Source organism: Oncorhynchus masou, unplaced genomic scaffold, assembly GCF_036934945.1.
Source record: "Oncorhynchus masou masou isolate Uvic2021 unplaced genomic scaffold, UVic_Omas_1.1 unplaced_scaffold_1983, whole genome shotgun sequence".
In the NCBI taxonomy this organism is placed as follows: Eukaryota; Metazoa; Chordata; class Actinopteri; order Salmoniformes; family Salmonidae; genus Oncorhynchus; species Oncorhynchus masou.
Genome location: NW_027008475.1, coordinates 57,542 through 82,888, shown reverse-complemented (window position 1 = coordinate 82,888; position 25,347 = coordinate 57,542). Strand labels below are relative to the sequence as shown.

Sequence of the window (25,347 nt, the reverse complement as noted above, 5' to 3'; positions counted from 1 at the left end):
CAGATGGGCAGACGACCGGGACTGGGAGGGAAGACATGTTGCATTCAGCTGAGGCAGAAGAGATCACGTTTTCTGTCCCATTTCCTCTTGAACACTGGGGAGGTCGACCTGGGAGCCACGCTCTGCTCATCTTCCCTCTAGACTCTGGGTGTCCCACAAATAGCACCCTATTCCCTATGTAGTGCACTACTATAGGGTTATGGTCAAAAGTACTGCACTATATAGAGAATAGGGTGGAATTTGGGACGTATCCTCTCCGTCAGTGTATTTATGATGGAACAACATTGATGCTGGTAAAACAAACACCAGTGAACGAAACTGCAGCACGTGGCCGAGCCAGACTAGCTACATGTTTAAATATACCAGATCACTGTGTATTAGTTCACCATGACTGTACTATAGAACCAGTACTATACAACCCAGCCAGACTAGCTACATGATTAAATATACCAGATCACTGTGTATTAGTTCCCCATGACTCTACTATAGAACCAGTACTATACAACCGTAGCAGGTGGTGTGGTCAGCCCAACGCATTAACTGGGGGCACACTGCCTGCCCTCCAGGACATCTACAGCACCCGGTGTCACATGAAGGACAAGAAGATCATCAAGGATCTCAGCCACCCGAGTCACGGCCTGTTCACCCCGCTAACACCAAGAAGATCATCAAGGATCTCAGCCACCCGAGTCACGGCCTGTTCACCACGCTAACACCAAGAAGATCATCAAGGACCTCAGCCACCCGAGTCACGGCCTGTTCACCCGCTAACACCAAGAAGATCATCAAGGACCTCAGCCAACAGAGCCACGGCCTGTTCACCCCGCTAACATCTAGAAGATCATCAAGGACCTCAGCCACGCGAGCCACGGCCTGTTCACCCCGCTAACACCTAGAAGACAATCAAGGACCTCAGCCACGCGAGCCACGTCCTGTTCACCCCGCTAACACCAAGAAGATCATCAAGGACCTCAGCCAACAGAGCCACGGCCTGTTCACCCCGCTAACACCTAGAAGATCCTCAAGGACCTCAACCTCCCGAGCCACGGCCTGTTCACCCCGCTAACACCAAGAAGATCATCAAGGACCTCAGCCAACAGAGCCACGGCCTGTTCACCCCGCTAACATCTAGAAGATCCTCAAGGACCTCAGCCTCCCGAGCCACGGCCTGTTCACCCCGCTAACACCTAGAAGATCATCAAGGACCTCAGCCACGCGAGCCACGGCCTGTTCACCCCGCTAACACCTAGAAGATCCTCAAGGACCTCAGCCACGCGAGCCACGGCCTGTTCACCCCGCTAACACCTAGAAGATCCTCAAGGACCTCAGCCACCCGAGCCACGGCCTGTTCACCCCGCTAACACCTAGAAGATCCTCAAGGACCTCAGCCACCCGAGTCACGGCCTGTTCACCCCGCTAACACCTAGAAGATCATCAAGGACCTCAGCCACCCGAGCCACGGCCTGTTCACCCCGCTAACACCAAGAAGATCATCAAAGACCTCAGCCACCCGAGCCACGGCCTGTTCACCCCGCTAACACCAAGAAGATCATCAAGGACCTCAGCCACCCGAGCCACGGCCTGTTCACCCCGCTAACACCTAGAAGATCATCAAGGACCTCAGCCACCCGAGTCACGGCCTGTTCACCCGCTAACATCTAGAAGATCATCAAGGACCTCAGCCACCCGAGTCACGGCCTGTTCACCCCGCTAACACCTAGAAGATCATTTACATTGACATTTACATTTAAGTCATTTAGCAGACGCTCTTATCCAGAGCGACTTACAAATTGGTGAATTCACCTTCTGACATCCAGTGGAACAGTGGAACAGCCACTTTACAATAGTGCATCTAAATCATTTAAGGACCTCAGCCACCCGAGGGGGGGTGAGAAGCCACCCGAGTCACGCTAACACCTAGAAGATTACTTATCCTATCCTAGGTATTCCTTGAAGAGGTGGGGTTTCAGGTGTCTCCGGAAGGTGGTGATTGACTCCGCTGTCCTGGCGTCGTGAGGGAGTTTGTTCCACCATTGGGGGGCCAGAGCAGCGAACAGTTTTGACTGGGCTGAGCGGGAACTGTACTTCCTCAGTGGTAGGGAGGCGAGCAGGCCAGAGGTGGATGAACGCAGTGCCCTTGTTTGGGTGTAGGGCCTGATCAGAGCCTGGAGGTACTGAGGTGCCGTTCCCCTCACAGCTCCGTAGGCAAGCACCATGGTCTTGTAGCGGATGCGAGCTTCAACTGGAAGCCAGTGGAGAGAGCGGAGGAGCGGGGTGACGTGAGAGAACTTGGGAAGGTTGAACACCAGACGGGCTGCGGCGTTCTGGATGAGTTGTAGGGGTTTAATGGCACAGGCAGGGAGCCCAGCCAACAGCGAGTTGCAGTAATCCAGACGGATTCATCAAGGACCTCTGCCAACGGAGCCACGGCCTGTTCACCCCGCTAACACCTAGAAGATCATCAAGGACCTCAGCCACCCGAGTCACGGCCTGTTCACCCGCTAACATCTAGAAGATCATCAAGGACCTCAGCCACCCGAGCCACGGCCTGTTCACCCGCTAACACCTAGAAGATCATCAAGGACCTCTGCCACCCGAGCCACGGCCTGTTCACCCGCTAACATCTAGAAGATCATCAAGGACCTCTGCCACCCGAGCCTCGGCCTGTTCACCCCGCTAACACCAAGAAGATCCTCAAGGACCTCCATCCTTACAGAACATGGAACACTATTCTCATTCCAGATGATCAATCCTTACAGAACACAGTCGCTCTGGATAAGAGCGTCTGCTAAATGACTTAAATGTAAATGTAAACACGGAACACTATTCTGATTCCAGATGATCAATCCTTACAGAACACGGAACACTATTCTGATTCCAGATTATCAATCCTTACAGAACACGGAACACTATTCTGATTCCAGATGATCAATCCTTACAGAACACGGAACACTATTCTGATTCCAGATGATCAATCCTTACAGAACACGGGACACTATTCTGATTCCAGATGATCAATCCTTACGGAACACTATTCTGATTCCAGATGATCAACCCTTACAGAACACGGAACACTCAACATGCTTTAACTTCTTCACCATCTTCATTAGGAAGTTGTGTGGCAGTTTGGGGAAAAAAATACTTTTTTTGGACTGATTACCATTTGGTGCCAATTTGTCATATCATTTGAAAGGGCTGTTTCTCAGCTTTCAAAATATGTATCATGTTTTCATATACGGTTTGACACCAGCAAATGTAGCTGGTTAATGCATGCAGAGGTCATGGTCTGAGTACATCTCAGAGCAGTTAGCTGGTGTTCTAAAGCCTAGTGTTTCCATTCCCCTTTAAAACACAGATTTTTTATGGACGGGCTGGTGGGCGTCTCCATCCGGACTGACTGAGAGCAGAGGGAGTTCAGCTGTCAACCGGTTTCTCAGCCAAGAGCTAAAGCTGCCACTTGCATGCTAATCCACACACACACACACACACACACACACACTCACACACACTCACAATACATGAAACAGAACATAAAGGGATTAGTGATAAGAGACTATTGACTATGTAATAGCATATTAGTTAGGCCTGTGTCATGAAATGGACTTCGCCTTATCAAAATGTTGAAGCAGGAAGTTCAATGATTAAAAGGAGGTTCATCCAAGATAGCAGCCAAGTCTCGTTACAAGCTAAGGATTCAAATGATTACTGGCACATTAAAACGACCAAATATGTCCATTGATCAGTAGAGAAAACTCCAAAATCAACCGAGCTCTCTGAAGAGGCGAGTCAAGAGCTGTGGACTTTGAATACATCTCGAGTCTACACTCTCCTCTTTGGTCTCTTGTGAAGCTTTTGAAAATTGGGAAACAGGGCCAAGCACACAGTAAATAAAGCACGTCATCAAATCATCCATCTCTCCACACACACAGATCTCACACCGACTAATCCTGTGGCGTGTGCGTGCGGTACGTGTTTAAATATCAATACATGATTGGACTGTGTGGCAGAGCACTGTGCTCCTTTATGAATGGCTGGTCAAAGGGACTGTGTGGCAGGGCACTGTGCTCCTTTATGAATGGCTGATCAAAGGGACTGTGTGGCAGGGCACTGTGCTCCTTTATGAATGGCTGATCAAAGGGACTGTGTGGCAGGGCACTGTGCTCCTTTATGAATGGCTGATCAAAGGGACTGTGTGGCAGGGCACTGTGCTCCTTTATGAATGGCTGATCAAAGGGACTGTGTGGCAGGCAGGCAGCCTCTCCTTTCAGACTCTGGGTAAAGGTTAAAGAGTGGCTGTCTAAGGGCTCTGCCCAGATGGAGGGAGGCCCAAAACCACTTGGTCGGGTAGATAGAATATTCACTGGTTGCCATGGAGATTTCTAAGGCTCTGAGAAGAGAGCTTGCTTTGCACTTAGCTCTGACTTCGTACTTCCTGAAACAAACTAACATCCAGGAAATAGCTTTTGATCTATGACGCAGGTGTACCGTCTACAACCAAACAAAACTAAAGCAGGTCAACGGAGTGGCATCCAAATTACACAGGTCAAATACCATTTTGTTTACCTAGAAAATAGTCTGACAAACAAATAGGCTGTTGAGGTAGAACCTGACAGAGGGTTGGCTATACATCAGATATTCTCTTTCATCAAGAGTCACTGTCTCCTGCCATTCCCCTACAGACAGCAGCACCTACAGGGACCCTTCTCCAGCACAGGGGGGCTCAGTCTTTGATATGCGTGTTTGAAGTGAGAGTGAGTGAGAGTTCTGTTCACAAACAGACCCCACAGAGCCCCAGGACAGCAACACAATTAGACCCAACCACATCATGAGAAAACAAAAATATCATTTTTTCCAATGTGTCAAGTTACAAAAAAAAACAGAGCAAACTAGAATGCTATTTGTCCCTAACAGAGAGAACACAGTGGCAGAGTACCTGACCAGTGTGACTGACCCAAACTTAGTCAAAGCTTTCCTTATGTACAGACTCAGTGAGCATAGCCTTGCTATTGAGAAAGGCCGCCGTAGGCAGACATGGCTCTCAAGAGAAGACAGACAATGTGCCCACTGCCCACAAAATGAGGTGGAAACTGAGCTGCACTTCCTAACATCCTGCCCAATGTATGACCATATTAGAGACACATATTTCCCTCAGATTACACAGATCCACAAAGAATTCCAAAACAAATCCAATTTTGATAAACTCCCGTATCTACTGGGTGAAATACCAGTGTGACATCACAGCAGCAAGATTTGTGACCTGTTGCCACAAGAAAAGGGCAATCAGTGAAGAACAAACACCATTGTAAATATAACCCATATTTATTTATTTTCCATTTTGTACTTTAACTATTTTCACATCGTTACAACACTGTATATAGACAAATGTCTTTATTATTTTGGAACTTTTGTGAGCGTAATGTTTACTGTTCATTTTTTATTGTTTATTTCACTTTGGTTTATTATCTACTTCACTTGCTTTGGCGATGTTAACATATGTTTCCCATGACAATGACGCCCCTTAAATTTGAATTGAATTGAAATGGAACTGAGAGAGATGCTCTACATTTACTCTCTGCATCTCCAGCTGAGAGAACGGGCTAATTTAACACAGAAACACACTACGGCCCTACAGTTAATGGCCTCAGGCCTTGGAGAGGACTATCAGGAAGTGTACTGAAAGTGTATTGATTTGCGAGAAGTGTTGGGTAAATGAGTGACAGTCAGGGAGAGATCATAGAGACAGAGAGACAAAGAGAGAGGGGTAATAGAGAAAGAGAGAGGCTGAGGTAGATAAACAGAGAGAGAGAGAGAGAGAGGTTGAGGTAGATAAACAGAGAGAGGTTGAGGTAGATAAACACAGAGAGAGAGAGAGGTTGAGGTAGATAAACAGAGAGAGGTTGAGGTAGATAAACACAGAGAGAGAGAGAGAGAGGTTGAGGTAGATAAACAGAGAAAGAGAGAGGTTGAGGTAGAGAGAGAGAGAGGTTGAGGTAGATAAACAGAGAAAGAGAGAGGTTGAGGTAGACAGAGAGAGAGGTTGAGGTAGATAAACAGAGAGGTTGAGGTAGATAAACAGAGAGAGAGGGTTGAGGTAGATAAACAGAGAGAGAGGTTGAGGTAGATAAACAGAGAGAGGTTGAGGTAGATAAACAGAGAGAGAGGTTGAGGTAGATAAACAGAGAGAGAGGTTGAGGTAGATAAACAGAGAGAGAGAGGTTGAGGTAGATAAACAGAGAGAGAGGTTGAGGTAGATAAACAGAGAGAGGTTGAGGTAGATAAACACAGAGAGAGAGAGAGGTTGAGGTAGATAAACAGAGAGAGGTTGAGGTAGATAAACACAGAGAGAGAGAGAGAGGTTGAGGTAGATAAACAGAGAAAGAGAGAGGTTGAGGTAGACAGAGAGAGAGGTTGAGGTAGATAAACACAGAGAGAGAGAGAGAGAGAGAGGTTGAGGTAGATAAACAGAGAAAGAGAGAGGTTGAGGTAGACAGAGAGAGAGGTTGAGGTAGATAGACAGAGAGAGAGGTTGAGGTAGATAGACAGAGAGAGAGGTTGAGGTAGATAGACAGAGAGAGAGGTTGAGGTAGATAAACAGAGAGAGAGAGAGGTTGAGGTAGATAAACAGAGAGAGAGGTTGAGGTAGATAAACAGAGAGAGAGGTTGAGGTAGATAAACAGAGAGAGAGGTTGAGGTAGATAAACAGAGAGAGAGGTTGAGGTAGATAAACAGAGAGAGAGGTTGAGGTAGATAAACAGAGAGAGAGGTTGAGGTAGATAAACAGAGAGAGAGAGAGGTTGAGGTAGATAAACAGAGAGAGAGAGAGGTTGAGGTAGATAGACAGAGAGAGAGAGAGGTTGAGGTAGATAGACAGAGAGAGAGACAGGTTGAGGTAGATAGACAGAGAAAGAGGTTGAGGTAGATAAACAGAGAGAGAGAGGTTGAGGTAGATAAACAGAGAGAGAGAGAGAGGTTGAGGTAGATAGACAGAGAGAGAGGTTGAGGTAGATAGACAGAGAGAGAGGTTGAGGTAGATAAACAGAGAGAGGTTGAGGTAGATAAACAGAGAGACAGAGAGGTTGAGGTAGATAAAAAGAGAGAGAGAGAGAGGTTGAGGTAGATAAACAGAGAGACAGAGAGAGGTTGAGGTAGATAAACAGAGAGAGAGAGAGAGAGACAGAGAGAGGTTGAGGTAGATAAACAGAGAGAGGTTGAGGTAGATAAACAGAGAGAGGTTGAGGTTGATAAACAGAGAGAGGTTGAGGTTGATAAACAGAGAGAGAGAGAGGTTGATAAACAGAGAGAGAGAGAGGTTGATAAACAGAGAGAGAGAGAGGTTGAGGTTGATAAACAGAAAGAGAGGTTGAGGTAGATAAACAGAGAGACAGAGAGAGGTTGAGGTAGATAAACAGAGAGAGAGAGAGGTTGAGGTAGATAAACAGAGACAGAGAGAGGTTGAGGTAGATAAACAGAGAGAGAGAGAGGTTGAGGTAGATAAACAGAGAGAGGTTGAGGTAGATAAACAGAGGTAGATAAACAGAGAGAGGTTGAGATAGATAAACAGAGAGAGAGTACTAAAGCTACACATACAGAGATAGATGAATTGGTTACCTGGTGCAGGTCTTTTCCCAGTGTATACTCCTGGAAGTACCCTGGGGCGGCGGAGGAGGCTCTGATGGCCTGCCACATCTTGTGTTTACAGTCTCCTATGTAGTGGGACCTGACCCCTGGTAGCATGCTGTAGTTCCTGAACACATAGGCCTTCAGAGGCAGACCCCTGTTCACTATGGTGCTCACTGCTGACACCTAGAGGAGGAATAGAGGCATGAACTAAATGAAGACGTTCCTGAGAGAAGAGATGGGTTGGTTGTTTAGCAACAAAACCAACGTGCACAACAGACGGGTTGGCTTAGATTGTTAACAACATGTAAAGTATATTTAGTCTCCAATGTTTATTGTGCAAATGTATTTGTTTTCAATGAGCACTTGTTGTCTCTTAAATACATCGTTACAGTTGTTGATTAGCTAGCTAGCGAATTTGAGCCCCATTAGCATTGACATGACATGAGTCAAAACCCCTCAAAACAAGACATGTTGTCAAGAACAAGACACAATGAGACTAAAGGAGCAGCCTAGGATTCCCTACATGGCAGCTTCTTGTCATTGTTGCTATGTGACCGTCCAGGATCATAACAACGCAGGCCATCCAGCCATATCGATGCATACGTATCATTTTGGTGACTCGTCAGCCTACCCGTCTATATGGACCTGATGAAGTCTTTGTTCCCAGTGGAAGCGTATGGTTGTTAAAGTGATGTATAGGTCAAACCTAACCTTTGGGCATTTTGGATCCCGGGCTGTCTCGACCATGAGGCCTTCTCCCATTCTCTCCCTGTTACACACAAAACATTCACCACTTCATTATCAAATCAGACAAAATTATACTGCAATTTACATGCTCCAAAATAGCAGCAGGGTACTGACTAGAGAACATGATTTTCATAGGTCAGACTACACTGTCAAGATATGACATAACCACTGACATGACAGTATCCTAGACGGACAGCAGGGTACTGACATGACAGCAGCAGGGTACTGACATGACATTATACTAGACATGGAGCAGCAGGGTACTGACATGACAGTATCCTAGACGGAGCAGCAGGGTACTGACATGACATTATACTAGACGGAGCAGCAGGGTACTGACATGACAGTATCCTAGACGGAGCAGCAGGGTACTGACATGACAGTATCCTAGACGGAGCAGCAGGGTACTGACATGACAGTATCCTAGACGGAGCAGCAGGGTACTGACATGACATTATACTAGATGGAGCAGCAGGGTACTGACATGACAGTATCCTAGACGGAGCAGCAGGGTACTGACATGACAGTATGACTAGACGTACTGACATGCAGCAGGGTACTGACATGACAGTATCCTAGATGGAGCAGCAGGGTACTGACATGACAGGGTATCCTAGACGGAGCAGCAGGGTACTGACATGACATTATACTAGACAGGGTACTGACGGAGCAGCAGGGTACTGACATGACAGTGACAGCGGAGGAGCAGCAGGGTACTGACACATGACAGGGTATGACATGACAGTACTAGACGGAGCAGCAGGGTACTGACATGACAGGACGGAGCGGAGCAGGGTACTGACATGACAGTATCCTAGACGGAGCAGCAGGGTACTGACATGACATTATACTAGACGGAGCAGCAGGGTACTGACATGACAGTATACAGCAGACTGACATGACAGTAGCAGCAGGGTACTGACATGACATTATACTGACAGACGGAGCAGCAGGGTACTGACATGACAGTATCCTAGACGGAGCAGCAGGGTACTGACATGACAGGGTACTGACACTAGACGGAGCAGCAGGGTACTGACATGACATTATACTAGATGGAGCAGCAGGGTACTGACATGACAGTATACTAGATGGAGCAGCAGGGTACTGACATGACATTATACTAGACGGAGCAGCAGGGTACTGACATGACAGGGTACTAGATGGAGCAGCAGGGTACTGTACTCACTTGAGGATGTTCTCCCAGATCTGGCTGTCGTAGAAGGCGTGGCTCCAGCCCATCTTGACGGTTCCCACGATGACGTTCTGTTTGAACACATCAGAACCCAGCTTCCTGTAGAGTTCCTCACAATCATCCAGAGGAATCTGGAACACCCCCAACATGAAGGCCAGGATGGCACCTGTGGGATAGGGGTTCATCGTGTTTAGATGCCACGTGCCAAACAGGACTTTCAGATTTAAAAACGTATTATCCTCCCCAATGTCGTGATATCCAATTGGTAGTTACAGTCTTGTCCCATCGCTGCAACTCACGTACAGAGGGAGAGGCGAAGGTTGAGAGCCATGCGTCCTCCGAAACAGGACCCCGCCAAGCCATACTGCCTCTTGACACACAGCTCGCTTAACCCGGAAGCCAGCCGAACCACCGTGTCAGAGGAAACACCACACAGCTGGCGACCGTGTCAGAGTACATGCGCCAGGCCCACCACAGGAGTCGCTAGGGTTTGCGCCAGGCCCAAACCCTCCCCTAACCCGGACGATGCTGGGACAATTGTGCGTCGCCTCATGGGTCTCCCGGTCGCAGCCGGTCTATAATGACGCCTCAAGCTCTGCGCCACTCGGGAGGCCCTGACTTTTTGATTTTAAGACTGGACTGTATAGTGCCTTTCATTAAACACAAGTGGTCTGGGTTCTCAGACATAAATTAAACCTAGTCTTGGCCTAAAAGAATGATCAATGGGTTATGTTCTCAGGACTAGGCCTGATCTGTGTCTGGGAAACCAGCCCTCGTAGTGTGGACCCATATCATGTTGTAGAAAATACAGGGAGCTTGGTGAAACAGCCTACCTGTGCTGACCCCACAGATGTAGTCAAACAGCTGGTAGATGGGTTTGCCCGTCAGTGTCTGCAGTTTGTGTAGGGTCTGCAGAGCTACCAGTCCCCTGGTCCCCCCTCCATCGATGGCCAGGATCCGTATACCCTGGCCCTTCACAGGGTCTGTGTATCCCACCAGGGCCAGGGCCTCTCTCACTGCAGCCTGCAGCCTGGGGTCCCTGGTCTGCCTCAGACGCAACAGGCACGGGATCACCCTCTCCTGGGGGGGATTCACTTCAGCAAATTCACACACTTCTACATATGCCCATCTTAGTAGAATGCACTGATTGGAAGTTGGTCTATCAGAGCTTCTGCTACATGACTAAAATATGAATGTAAATATACCCACAGTATATCTACAAGGATTGAAGTTTACATTGTCTACAAAAACAGCCCCACACCTTGACGGCCACACCGCGTGTCTCAGGGTACTCCAGAAGATGCAGGCTAAGCTCCTCCACACGGCTGGTGTGGATATTCATGTCTGTGGCTTTCTGGATGCCCTGCACCAAGGCTCTGGTCCTGTTGTCCATACTCACCCGGGCTATGATCTGGGATGGGAGGGCACAGAACATATCCAGGATCCTTTTTGAAAAATGGATATTAAAATGAGATATAAGATAATCATTGTGTGTAATGTTTTCCCTCTGTCCTAGATCATTGAACATGAACTTCAAACTGACAGGGTAAGACACTTCAAACGGACAGGGTAAGACACTTCAAACGGACAGGGTCAAACGGACAGGGTAAGACACTTCAAACTGACAGGGTAAGACACTTCAAACTGACAGGGTAAGACACTTCAAACGGACAGGGTAAGACACTTCAAACGGACAGGGTAAGACACTTCAAACGGACAGGGTAAGACACTTCAAACGGACAGGGTAAGACACTTCAAACGGACAGGGTAAGACACTTCAAACGGACAGGGTAAGACACTTCAAACGGACAGGGTAAGACACTTCAAACGGACAGGGTCAGACACTTCAAACGGACAGGGTAAGACACTTCAAACTGACAGGGTAAGACACTTCAAACGGACAGGGTAAGACACTTCAAACGGACAGGGTAAGACACTTCAAACTGACAGGGTAAGACACTTCAAACTGACAGGGTAAGACACTTCAAACGGACAGGGTCAGACACTTCAAACGGACAGGGTCAGACACTTCAAACGGACAGGGTAAGACACTTCAAACGGACAGGGTAAGACACTTCAAACGGACAGGGTAAGACACTTCAAACTGACAGGGTAAGACACTTCAAACTGACAGGGTAAGACACTTCAAACTGACAGGGTAAGACACTTCAAACGGACAGGGTAAGACACTTCAAACGGACAGGGTAAGACACTTCAAACGGACAGGGTAAGACACTTCAAACGGACAGGGTAAGACACTTCAAACGGACAGGGTAAGACACTTCAAACGGACAGGGTAAGACACTTCAAACTGACAGGGTAAGGTCAAACTGAAGACACTTCAAACGGACAGGGTAAGACACTTCAAACGGACAGGGTAAGACACTTCAAACGGACAGGGTAAGACACTTCAAACGGACAGGGTAAGACACTTCAAACTGACAGGGTAAGACACTTCAAACTGACAGGGTAAGACACTTCAAACTGACAGGGTAAGACACTTCAAACTGACAGGGTAAGACACTTCAAACTGACAGGGTAAGACACTTCAAACTGACAGGGTAAGACACTTCAAACTGACAGGGTCAGACACTTCAAACTGACAGGGTCAGACACTTCAAACTGACAGGGTATTAAAAGTTCATTTGAATTCATTCACATGGCAGAGAATCATTCATTTATATGAATCAGTTTCAGTACCTTCTCTCTCTGGCTCAGCAGTAGTTTCTTGGCCCCCTCTTCAGCATTCTTCTTCTGCTCCTCAGTCTCCATCTTCTCTCCAGGCTTCCTCACAGCCGCCTCCGTGGTCTTCTCTTCAACTGCTGCTGTGACGCTCTGGGGGTCAGCTCTGAACTTACTAGGTACCAAGGGTGCTATGTAGCTGCCAAAGAATGCCTGAACATTGGGACGAGGGTCAGACAGATACTGCCCAAACCCCCCTTTTTTAGAGGGTGTTAGGGTGGGGGTATGGGTGACTGGGTCGGAGGAAGTACTATCTGTGGCAGGGCTCTCTCGGGTGGGAACACCCGAGGTTGGGCTAACCTCCTCCAGGGGAGGAGTCGGTTGTGGGGTAGCTGCCTTGCCCTGGATAGCCTTGGTCTCAGCTGCCACAGGCACTGAAACAGGGATGTGGTCCCCGCTCTTAGTACTCTGATAGCGTGGACTGAGAGCAGGCTTGGAGGACGTGGATGCTTGAGCATTGTCATTTAGATGGTGAGGCTTCTTGTCATCTCCTGTTGATAGACTTGTACAACTCCCAAAGTAGTCATTGACGTGTTGAGACAGGGTGCTGTATGTCTCGTCCATGTTGGTGGACAGGGCCTCTGGTTGGAACAGCTGTAACGTCTGCTTGGCAATGGCTGACGAGGAGCTAGCGGTGGATATAGCCACTGACGCAGCGAGGCTCTGTTTGGGCTTGACGTTGGCCATGAAGGGTTTCTCTAAAGCCTGAAGTGGCTGATTCTCCTTCCCCTCCTCTCCATTGTTCTGGTCCTGTCCTACTGTCTGATCCTGCTCTGGTGGCTTCATGTCTACTGCAGCAGCTGAAGCGTCACTAGCTGCCGGGGTTGGAGATGGAGTCAGAGGCTCCGCTTCGGCCAGTACCTCCTCTGCATGGGCGCATGCGGCACTGGGCTTAAGGCGGGATATCTTGGAGAGGAGGTCGCTGCCACTTACTGCTTTAGTAACAGTGTTGAGCGTGCTCCTGATCCGCGACATGCGTCAGCTCACGCCAGAGACAGGAGAGTTAAAATGGTATGACTGGACTACAGCCTTGCTTGTGCCAGTGCTGATATGGGAATAGGCCTTGATGGGTCATCTCCTTCGCTTGTGTGGTCTGTGTTCACTTAGGACAACCTCTGGAGACTGGGTCAGTTAGGACAACCTCTAGAGACTGGGTCAGTCCTCTTGGCTCTGGTCCAGCATGGGTCATCTAGGAATGAAGCTGTCTCCTAGAATATCTGAGAAAGAAAGCTAATGGATGTCAGAGGACTTTGTGCAAAGTCTAGCTAAATAAACACACCATTTAAAACCACAATGGAGCCCCTCATTAGAATGAACAAAGGTATTTGCCCCACACAAAAAAAATAGATAGGGTTTGAATGGCCAACCAGTGCTATCAAATCCCCGGATGTTCCTTCTGTTCCATGGTAGCCATGGAAACCCTTCAAAACAACAACATTCGTTTTCCAGTGTAGAAAACGAATGATATCTACGGGTTTCCAAATACTTTATCAAAGTAAGTTTTGATATACGAAGAGAAACACGATGGACGAGAGGCCTTCATCAAACCTAAGCTTGAGAGCATCTGAAATCGTGAAAAATGTACTGGAGAACGCACGCGGTGCCCTCGGCCACCAGCAAGCGGTGGAAGACTCCACCGAATACGAGTTTAGAAACATAGAATGGATAACTTGCAAGGACTTTACAATTGAACTGGGGAAAGTGCGAATCGAGGAGTACATCCACACATGGGAGGTTCACACCAGCTGGCTTTTTAGCCTAGTATTCCTCGAGGAGACGGATCATGAGTTTCACAAACAGTACCACTACCGGGCACAATGGAGCATCCCCACCCGACGCACCCCGATCCCCAAGGCGACTGCCAGTGTCTACTTTGTCATTGTGATTTCCAAGATCAAACCTCAGACTTTGCCCGTGGAGGTGTACTTTCTAGTGGAGTCGAACAGGCTGACACACAGGCCAGGGAAAACGAGGTTCAGGGAGAAGTGGTTGAAAGACGTCATCGAGAGCAAAACGTTGCTCCAGAATACTGTTGACTTTTAGCAATGTAAACATTGGCATGGACAGCTAACGTTTCTGTGGCGAAAATTCATCTCTTGTGAGACACCTAACGTTACCTAGCGAGTACATTTCCAGGCCAACGGGGAACACACGAGTCATTACATGAGCTTGTATCAATAAAGGGGCCATTGCCTTCACTGTGAAGAGTTGGAAAAAAACATAGCTGCATATCAGCGAAGCTATGTGTTTTACAACAACTCGGTCAACTTGCTAACTAGCGATACAACACAGCAGCTAGTACCTAACGTTAATTTATTTTACGCTGGTTAGCTAACTGGCAAAGCAGCATCAGCTCGCTAATCATCATTGAGTTTACGACAGCCCATTTCAAAAGGTGTTTTGTAGATTATGATAAAAACCTAGACAAATGTAACATTTCATCCAAAGAAATTACCTGAATAGTCAGCGTTTTATTGACAGATATGCTCGCTAAGGAAAACAGGAAATGTGTAAATATACAATAGATCACGTTACGGTGCTCTGCTTCTCGATTGGCTGTTTCATAGGCACGTCAACCGCTAACCACCAACCACGAGAGGGCATGCATTGACTGCTCTGTAACACTAGAGGGCAGCATTTTATGTGAGATAATCCTCCCTGTGTGAATCATTAAGTTTCATTGTGGAACAGCTACAGTATTTAATTGAATTTAAATAGGAGAAAAATCATTCCGCATGACTCATTTGTATTACTTATGTTTGGCACAAATGTTTATTTCACCAATTAGAGTATGAACTAATGATTTGATCAAATCTAGATGGAGTGTGCATCCGATTGTAATCTACAACAGTCCAGCATCATGGAGAGCGACATAGCCACATACAGTCCACTACCGGAAGTAGCTAATGGTTTATCTATAACATTATTATTTCTGTTGTTTAACCCAATCACACGAGGAGGATTGTTCAATTGATAAAATACAATATCAACATGTGATGCAAATTAAATATGGATGATTTAGAGATCATTCACTGATCATCCCATTGAGGATGGATCTATCTCTACTATGGATTGTTCCATGCATTGGTTTTTGCCTGTCTCTTATCTTGATACAACATGTTTGGAAGGAACATTGACTTCAACAAAGGTAATTGGACAAGGTCCATTCAGGTCTCATAATGGGGTGCCCACGAATTCTCACAAACCTCAATGTAAAACCACTGTCTGGATGGGTCCCAAATGGAACCTGTTCCTGTTCCTGTGCCTGTTCCTGTGTCTGTTCCTGTGCCTGTTCCTGTGTCTGTTCCTGTGTCTGTTCCTGTGCCTGTTCCTGTGCCTGTTCCTGTTCCTGTGTCTGTTCCTGTGCCTGTTCCTGTGCCTGTTCCTGTTCCTGTTCCTGTGTCTGTGCCTGTTCCTGTGCCTGTTCCTGTGTCTGTTCCTGTGTCTGTTCCTGTGTCTGTTCCTGTGTCTGTGCCTGTGCCTGTTCCTGTGCCTGTTCCTGTGCCTGTTCCTGTTCCTGTGCCTGTTCCTGTGCCTGTTCCTGTGTCTGTTCCTGTGTCTGTTCCTGTGTCTGTTCCTGTGCCTGTTCCTGTTCCTGTGCCTGTTCCTGTTCCTGTTCCTGTGTCTGTTCCTGTGCCTGTGCCTGTTCCTGTGCCTGTGTCTGTTCCTGTTCCTGTTCCTGTGTCTGTTCCTGTGTCTGTTCCTGTTCCTGTGCCTGTGCCTGTGCCTGTTCCTGTGCCTGTTCCTGTTACTGTGCCTGTTCCTGTGCCTGTTCCTGTGCCTGTTACTGTGCCTGTTCCTGTGCCTGTTCCTGTTCCTGGTCCTGTTCCTGTTACTGTGCCTGTTCCTGTGCCTGTTCCTGTTCCTGTTCCTGTTCCTGTGCCTGTGCCTGTTACTGTGCCTGTTCCTGTTCCTGTGCCTGTTCCTGTGCCTGTTCCTGTGTCTGTTCCTGTGCCTGTTCCTGTGCCTGTTCCTGTTCCTGTTACTGTGCCTGTGCCTGTTCCTGTGCCTGTTACTGTGCCTGTTCCTGTGCCTGTTCCTGTTCCTGTTCCTGTTACTGTGCCTGTTCCTGTGCCTGTTCCTGTTCCTGTTCCTGTTCCTGTTCCTGTGCCTGTTCCTGTGCCTGTTCCTGTTCCTGTGTCTGTTCCTGTGTCTGTGCCTGTTCCTGTGTATGTTCCTGTGTCTGTTCCTGTGTCTGTTCCTGTGTATGTTCCTGTGTCTGTTCCTGTTCCTGTTCCTGTGCCTGTTCCTGTGCCTGTTCCTGTTCCTGGTCCTGTTCCTGTTACTGTGCCTGTTCCTGTGCCTGTTCCTGTGCCTGTGCCTGTTCCTGTGCCTGTTCCTGTGCCTGTTCCTGTGCCTGTTCCTGTGTCTGTTCCTGTGTATGTTCCTGTGCCTGTTCCTGTGCCTGTGTCCTGTTCCTGTGCCTGTTGCCTGTTCCTGTGCCTGTTCCTGTGCCTGTTCCTGTGCCTGTTCCTGTGCCTGTTCCTGTGTCTGTTCCTGTGCCTGTTCCTGTGCCTGTTCCTGTGCCTGTTCCTGTTCCTGTGCCTGTTCCTGTGCCTGTTCCTGTGCCTGTTCCTGTTCCTGTGCCTGTTCCTGTTCCTGTGCCTGTTCCTGTGTCTGTTCCTGTGCCCGCTCTAAAGGTCCATAGAGTTGTCAATGTGTTTATTGGATTTCCACCCTTATTACATGACACAAACAGTAGCTACATCACCAGTAGTGGGCATAGACCAGTTGAATAAATGACTCTCTGGTACAGAGTGTAAGAACATGGAGGAACCCAGAAACAGCCCACAGAGGCACAGTGCTGCTGGAGGAACACAGAAACAGCCCACAGAGGCACAGTGCTGCTGGAGGAACACAGAAACAACCCACAGAGGCACAGTGCTGCTGGAGGAACACAGAAACAGCCCACAGAGGCACAGTGCTGCTGGAGGAACACAGAAACAGCCCACAGAGGCACAGTGCTGCTGGAGGAACACAGAAACAACCCACAGAGGCACAGTGCTGCTGGAGGAACACAGAAACAACCCACAGAGGCACAGTGCTGCTGGAGGAACACAGAAACAACCCACAGAGGCACAGTGCTGCTGGAGGAACACAGAAACAGCCCACAGAGGCACAGTGCTGCTGGAGGAACACAGAAACAACCCACAGAGGCACAGTGCTGCTGGAGGAACACAGAAACAACCCACAGAGGCACAGTGCTGCTGGAGGAACACAGAAACAGCCCACAGAGGCACAGTGCTGCTGGAGGAACACAGAAACAACCCACAGAGGCACAGTGCTGCTGGAGGAACACAGAAACAACCCACAGAGGCACAGTGCTGCTGGAGGAACCCAGAAACAACCCACAGAGGCACAGTGCTGCTGGAGGAAAACAGAAACAGTGCTTTTGGTAACAACATTTCTTCAGCCTCCTGAGGTTGAAGAGGGCGCTGCTGCGCCTTCTTCACGATGCTGTCTGTGTGAGTGGACCGATTCAGTTTGTCTGTGATGTGTATGCCGAGGAACTTAAAACTTACTCCACAGAGGCACAGAGGCACAGTGCTGCTGGAGGAACACAGAAACAACCCACAGAGGCACAGTGCTGCTGGAGGAACCCAGAAACAACCCACAGAGGCACAGTGCTGCTGGAGGAACACAGAAACAACCCACAGAGGCACAGTGCTGCTGGAGGAACACAGAAACAACCCACAGAGGCACAGTGCTGCTGGAGGAACACAGAAACAACCCACAGAGGCACAGTGCTGCTGGAGGAACACAGAAACAACCCACAGAGGCACAGTGCTGCTGGAGGAACACAGAAACAACCCACAGAGGCACAGTGCTGCTGGAGGAACACAGAAACAACCCACAGAGGCACAGTGCTGCTGGAGGAACACAGAAACAACCCACAGAGACACAGTGCTGCTGGAGGAACACAGAAACAACCCACAGAGGCACAGTGCTGCTGGAGGAACACAGAAACAACCCACAGAGGCAGTGCTGCTGGAGGAACACAGAAACAACCCACAGAGGCACAGTGCTGCTGGAGGAACACAGAAACAACCCACAGAGGCACAGTGCTGCTGGAGGAACACAGAAACAACCCACAGAGGCACAGTGCTGCTGGAGGAACACAGAAACAACCCACAGAGGCACAGTGCTGCTGGATATTCCTGTTGATCCTAGCTGCCAAAATTAAACACAATTACATTTTTGTGTTTGTGTATATATGGATGCATGGATGTTTTATAGCAAAACCCTCCCACTTTGTTCCATTCAAACAGTAATACCAGTTTCAATAGAGGTCATCAAAAACATACAGCAGAAGCAAACCCATTATTATGTCATACGTCATTATTATGTCATACGTCATTATTGTTCTGTCATCTATAGAAGAAAAGCCTTCTCTGATGATACACTGTATCCAGATTCCTGTCACAGTGCTCTGAAGTGACTCAATAGTAAACGTTGAAATGTTGTTCCTTTCTATGAAGGGCGGCAGATAATTCCATATATTAGTGGCGCAATCCAATTCAAGTCCCCCTTCCCTCTTAACCACGACAAGTCCCCATAGCAACCAGGTCTTGCACCGTGCTCCCTGGAGCCGTATAGGTAAGGTTGATGATAGGGGAGAACAAGACACAGAGAGATGGTCAGATGTTTGGAACCGATAGATCATTCACACAGGGACTGAGGATACAGAGAATCCCATGAGGTCATATAGAAGTCCATTACACTCATGTGGCTTTATTGCATGACTCCAGATTCATTCTAACGTCTATTGTACACAGTGACGATGCTCCGCAACCTAATGATGAATCACACTGAGTGGGGATATTGGGAGCCCCAGGGGATCATAGCAGACAAAAATTGCAGTTATTGGTATGTGGTGTTACAGCTATGTGGTGTTCATTTCAGAGTTTATTTCACTGTAGCACCACTCCAGAATCATTTCAGAGTGTATTTCAGTGTAGCTCAGATCTACTGTATACTGTAGTTAGATACAGCTTTACAGCACCACTCCAGATTCATTTCAGAGTGTATTTCAGTGTAGCTCAGATCTACTGTATACTGTAGTTAGATACAGCTTTACTGCACCACTCCAGATTCATTTCAGAGTGTATTTCAGTGTAGCTCAGATCTACTGTATACTGTAGTTAGATACAGCTTTACTGCAACACTCCAGAATCATTTCAGTGTAGCTCAGATCTACTGTATACTGTAGTTAGATTCAGCTTTACTGCACCACTCCAGAATCATTTCAGAGTGTTTCAGTGTAGCTAAGAGCCATTGGGGAACAAAACCGATATATATATATATTAGGCATAGAGTACATGCTGTGTAAAAGTTGATGTGTGAAGACAGAAGATGCAGCAGTGGAAACGTGATAAACACTGGATGAATCATCTAAAAGGGTCTATTTCTGACCTGCTTTACGACAGAGAGCTTTAGAGCATCACTAATGTGTGTACATTACATCTGTATGTATGTTGCCCTGATCATATTGCTCCCTGTCACTGAGCATGACGGGTGGCGTGATGGGTGGCATGATTTCGGGTGGCATGACTGGGTGGCATCCAGATTTCAGTGGTAGATCACTGTATACTGGGTAGCACAGCACCACTCCAGAATCATTTCGGATGGCGTGATGGGTGGCATGACGGGTGGCATGGTGGGTGGCATGACGGGTGGCATGATGGGTGGCATGACGGGTGGCATGACGGGTGGCAGAAGATGACGGGTGGCATGATGGGTGGCATGACGGATGGCGTGACGGATGGCGTGATGGGTGGCATGATGGGTGGCATGACGGGCGGCATGATGGGTGGCATGACGGGCGGCATGGTGGGTGGCATGACGGTCGGCATGATGGGTGGCATGACGGGTGGCATGGTGGGTGGCATGACGGGTGGCATGATGGGTGGCATGACGGGTGGCATGGTGGGTGGCATGACGGGTAGCATGACGGATGGCATGACGGGTGGCATGACAGGTGGCATGACGGGTGGCATGACGGATGGCGTGATGGGTGGCATGACGGATGGCATGATGGGTGGCATGACGGATGGCATGACAGGTGGCATGGTGGGTGGCATGACGGATGGCATGATGGGTGACATGACGGGTGGCATGGTGGGTGGTATGATGGGTGGCATGACGGGTGGCATGATGGGTGGCATGACGGGTGGCATGATGGGTGGCATGGTGGGTGGCATGACGGATGGCATGACGGGTGGCATGATGGGTGGCATGGTGGGTGGCATGATGGGTGGCATTACTGGTGGCATAAATGATCAGCTATGAAAAGCCAACTGACATTTACTCCTGAGGTGCTGACCTGTTGCACCCTCTATAACCATTGTGACGATTATTATTTGACCCTGCTGGTCATCTATGAACGTTTGAACATCTTGGCCATGTTCTGTTATAATCTCCACCTGGCACAGCCAGAAGAGGACTGGCCACCCCTCAGAGCCTGGTTCCTCTCTAGGTTTCTTACTAGGTTCCAACCTTTTTAGGGAGTTTTTCCGAGCCACCGTGCTTCTACATCGGGTGGCATGGGGTGGCATGGGCAGGTGGCATAGACAGGTGACATAGACAGGTGGCATGGATGGGTGGCATGGACGGGTGGCATAGATGGGTGGCATGGACAGGTGGCATAGACAGGTGGCATAGAGAGATGGTATAGACAGGTGGCATAGACAGGTGGGATGGATGGGTGGCATGGACAGGTGGCATGGACAGGTGGCATAGACAGGTGGCATAGACAGGTGGTATAGACAGGTGGTATAGACAGGTGGTATAGACAGGTGGTATAGACAGGTGGTATAAACAGGTGGCATGGACGGGTGGGATGGATGGGTGGCATGACCAGTGGCATGGATAGGTGGCATGACGGGAGGCATTACTGGTGGCATGACGGGTGGCATGGACGGGTGGCATAGATGGATGGCATGGACAGGTGGCATAGACAGGTGGCATGGACGGGTGGCATAGAGAGATGGTATAGACAGGTGGCATAGACAGGTGGGATGGATGGGTGGCATGGACAGGTGGCATGGTCAGGTGGCATAGACAGGTGGTATAGACAGGTGGCATGGACGGGTGGGATGGATGGGTGGCATGGACGGGTGGTATAGACAGGTGTTATAGACAGGTGGCATAGACAGGTGGCATGGACGGGTGGCATAGACAGGTGGTATGGACGGGTGGGATGGATGGGTGGCATGACCAGTGGCATGGATAGGTGGCATGATGGGAGGCATTACTGGTGGAATGATGGGTGGCATGGACAGGTGACATGGACAGGTGGCATGGATGGGTGGCATGGATGGGCATGACTGGGTGGCATGGACGGGTGGCATGACAGGTGGCATGGACAGGTGGCATGGACAGATGCAAGCTGCTAGACACAAATCTCAGTTTCAATACATCCTGTCAGATATGTGCCTTCCTGCTGATAAGTACTGTACAAAGTACCTTTTCTTCACGACTGTCACAAAGGACCTGGGTGAAACAGGACTGAGAGAAGTGCTCTCACTGAGCCCAGAGTAATGGTAGAAACACATCAGTTCACAATATGACATTTACCACAGTCTGCATCTCCAGGAATTCATTCAGAATATGAAGTGACCAGTCAATACAGTTGTTGACTTGATGCTTCTAAATCAACATGGGTCATGTTGGTACATGGACACTGAGGGGCAAATGCACCACCAATGTTATTTTACATTACATTGTAAAGGATACAAGTCCTTATACCTGACTTTTATCAATCATATTCAACATGGATTCAATTGGAAAGAGTCTAGTTTAGGGGTGGATGTCCTCTGTTCCTTTTGTCTTCTGTGGAAGAAAGGCTTTTCATTAGGCCCATGTGGCTGATGGTCACAAAGTACTGGTCTATGTCTACAATTAATACTGACGGAAAATGGAAATGAGGGACATTGAAGGAAATGAATGTGCACTCACGTGTGAAGCCAGGGGAGGTGTTCATATTGAAGCCTAGATGTTCATTACACTCTGGGAATGCGCACTGCGCACCTACCTATACAGCACATTCTGATTTCACCCGTGCATCCAGAGGCATATTTAAACAGGCCTCCAGCTCTGGTGCACCTGTCGTTGCTGCCCATCTTTTCTGGGACGGTGATGGCCCGTACAAAATGTCATAGACAGATGATGCTTGCAGGGTTACCCAACCACATAGCACCGGGCGGCCAACTGACGTTGCTTGAAGGTATGTAGCTATCAATGGAGCAGCAAATTCAGGGTGAGTCGTCAGGCAAATAAGACGCCACTACCAGCTACCAGCACTTGTTGCTGCTGCGCAGAGCTACTGCGCATCATTGGCGAGAGATCGTGGCCGAATTGCCAATAGGAAAGTATTGGACCTAATTTTCTGAACATAATTAACAATGGAAAAAAATGGTAACCAAAAAATCTTGTAAGGGACAATGAGTTTACAACTCAATTATAGCGGCAATGGCAGTTCGGAGCGGGAGGACACGGGAGGAACTGATGAAACAGGTGAACACGACTATGCGCTTATAAAAGCTGGGGTATTGGGATTGATTTTTGTCTTAGCCACATGTGGGAATTTGTGCCTTCTGCATGCACTTTGGAGGAAGCGCAAGATGAATACAAGGACCCAACTGTTCCTTCTGCACCTGTGTTTTGCGGACCTAGTGGTCGCTTTCTTCCAAGTCCTACCGCAGCTCTGCATGGAGATTACGCACCGGTTCCGGGGCTCAGATTTCGTCTGTAGGTCGGTGAAATATCTTCAGGTGGTTGGGATGTTCGCCTCCACGTACATGATAGTGGCCATGACCATAGATCGGTACCATGCGGTCTGCAAACCCATGGTCTCGTTCTTGAAGGGGTCCTTTAAGAGGTACGTCGCCATAGGCGCAGCGTGGCTGATCTCTCTGGCTTTCAGCACTCCGCAATTTTTCATCTTCTCTCTCCAAGAACTAGAGGACAACCTGTTTGATTGTTGGGCGACATTTATCGAACCTTGGGGTTCTAAGATATACATCAGCTGGATTACTTTATCAGTGTTTGTTCTCCCGGTTATCATTTTGCTGTACTGCCAGATTAAAATATGCACGGGGATATACTTTAACATGAAGAGGAAGGCGCTCCAGGCTTCCACGAGCGACAGGCGCACGGGCACCAAAGGGGTCTCGAGCGCGATGTTGAAGACGGTCAAAATGACATTCGTCATCATTATGGTCTACTCGATATGCTGGAGCCCCTTCTTTGTGGTCCAGTTATGGTCTGCATGGAGTCCCAGTACAGCGCCCACAAATGGTAAATTCGATTTTATTTGTGTACCTGCTTGTCATTTTACTACATTGTTAGGAGCACAGGTATCTAGAAGCCACATGTATCTAGAAGCCACAGGTATCTAGAAGCCACAGGTATCCAGAAGCCACAGGTATCCAGAAGCCACAGGTATCTAGAAGCCACAGGTATCTAGAAGCCACAGGTATCCAGAAGCCACAGGTATCTAGAAGCCACAGGTATCTAGAAGCCACAGGTATCCAGAAGCCACAGGTATCTAGAAGCCACAGGTATCTAGAAGCCACAGGTATCTAGAAGCCACAGGTATCCAGAAGCCACAGGTATCTAGAAGCCACAGGTATCTAGAAGCCACAGGTATCTAGAAGCCACAGGTATCCAGAAGCCACAGGTATCTAGAAGCCACAGGTATCTAGTTTTATCACACTGATTCGCCTCCAGTTCCATTGATTTGCATGACCTTTCCCATTCTTTCTGTGGAAACCTGTAGTGCTATTTTTATCATGCCATATCCCCCCCTTCTCTCTCTCTCTCCCTTCCCTCTCTCTCTCCTCTCCCTCTCCCTCTCTCTCTCTCTCTCTCTCTCTCTCTCTCTCTCTCTCTCTCTCTCTCTCTCTCTCTCTCTCAGGTCCACTGTTTGTCATCATCATGCTGCTTGCCAGTCTAAACAGCTGTACCAACCCCTGGATCTATCTTTACTACAGCTAGGAGACACTATGTTGGACTAGCTCTGGCCCAGGGCGCTACTTTCAGCTTCACAGAAGGCTCAGCATCAGCAAGCCACACATAACACCATGGACCAGAGCTATTGATGGACCATGTGGGCAATATGGAAACTCCTCCTACTCCACTGCTTCACCTTGTACTTTATATAGCATTTCTTTGATGTCATTGAAGACCCATGGTTTAGACACATGTATATATTTTTAAATATCCTAGTTGATTCAACATCAATATCGGTATGTCAAGCCGACCATTTTACCTCTCAGCAGTAAGCAAATGTAATGTATATTCTGTCAAGCTAATATTCTATAAGAGGTGCAGGAAGTGGAGCAGTAGAACATTTGAGGTGGCGGGACTCAGTTCCGGTGAGCTCCTGTCCTAATCAATCACTGATTATCTGGGATGACTGGCCACCAGAAAAACTATTGTGAGGAAGGATATGGGCATCGGTGAACAACGAATGGTTGCTTTGTGAGTATAATGTATATTCTTATTACGATCTGGTCCATATATTTATTGATGTGTTTGAGCTCTGACATGTCTTTACATAGATATCTGTATTTTCTCTGTTTTGTGTAATGCAACAATAAAACAAGTCTGTACATGATTTGAATAATTCACTGAACAAGTCTGAATGTATCTATCTACTAATACGAACATTATTTAAACCCCTGGTGCAACACTCTGTTCAGGAGGAGTGTAAATGTTTCCTGTAGGTGGGGTCATGTGGTTGTGCTGACTGCTTTTCATGTTTAACATTACTCTACTGTTGTGTTGATTGCTGCTGCCTTCTCGGCCAGGCCTCCCATGAGACTCTGTGTCTCAATTGTCTTTTCCTGGTTAAATAAAGGTGAAATGAAAAGTTCCACAGGGAAGTGAAATAGTTCAGTGGTTTCTGGGAAAGCACACTGTAAAAGGAGTAACTCCAATGAGTGACATATGCGTGGGCTCTCTCCCATCTCGCTTCAAACAAAATGGTACCGTGTGCTAAACATTTCAAAGAAATTAAGACCATTGTTACGTTCAACAAT

General features: G+C 48.1%; 3 protein-coding genes across 3 annotated transcripts; 2 read left to right on the top strand and 1 right to left on the bottom strand.

The window, feature by feature from the left end:
- Positions 1-523: 523 nt before the first annotated feature.
- On the bottom strand, positions 524-14,854 carry LOC135532684 (calcium-independent phospholipase A2-gamma-like). The gene is made up of 8 exons (XM_064960154.1): positions 14,760-14,854; positions 12,263-13,521; positions 10,824-10,973; positions 10,396-10,642; positions 9,557-9,728; positions 8,332-8,389; positions 7,609-7,803; positions 524-571 (listed from the first exon to the last, which is right to left on the bottom strand). The coding sequence occupies exons 2-8, from the start codon at positions 13,277-13,279 to the stop codon at positions 524-526; spliced, it is 1,887 nt and encodes a 628-aa protein (XP_064816226.1). The 5' UTR covers positions 13,280-13,521; positions 14,760-14,854.
- akap14 (A-kinase anchoring protein 14) lies at positions 13,724-15,461 on the top strand. Its single transcript, XM_064960148.1, has one exon. It carries the CDS (start codon positions 13,829-13,831, stop codon positions 14,345-14,347), a length of 519 nt encoding a protein of 172 aa, XP_064816220.1. The 5' UTR covers positions 13,724-13,828; the 3' UTR covers positions 14,348-15,461.
- A 7,285-nt stretch (positions 15,462-22,746) lies between these two features.
- Positions 22,747-24,786, top strand: avpr2l (arginine vasopressin receptor 2, like). The gene is made up of 3 exons (XM_064960153.1): positions 22,747-23,602; positions 23,687-23,695; positions 24,222-24,786. The coding sequence occupies exons 1-3, from the start codon at positions 22,747-22,749 to the stop codon at positions 24,299-24,301; spliced, it is 945 nt and encodes a 314-aa protein (XP_064816225.1). The 3' UTR covers positions 24,302-24,786.
- The last annotated feature ends 561 nt before the right edge of the window (positions 24,787-25,347 follow it).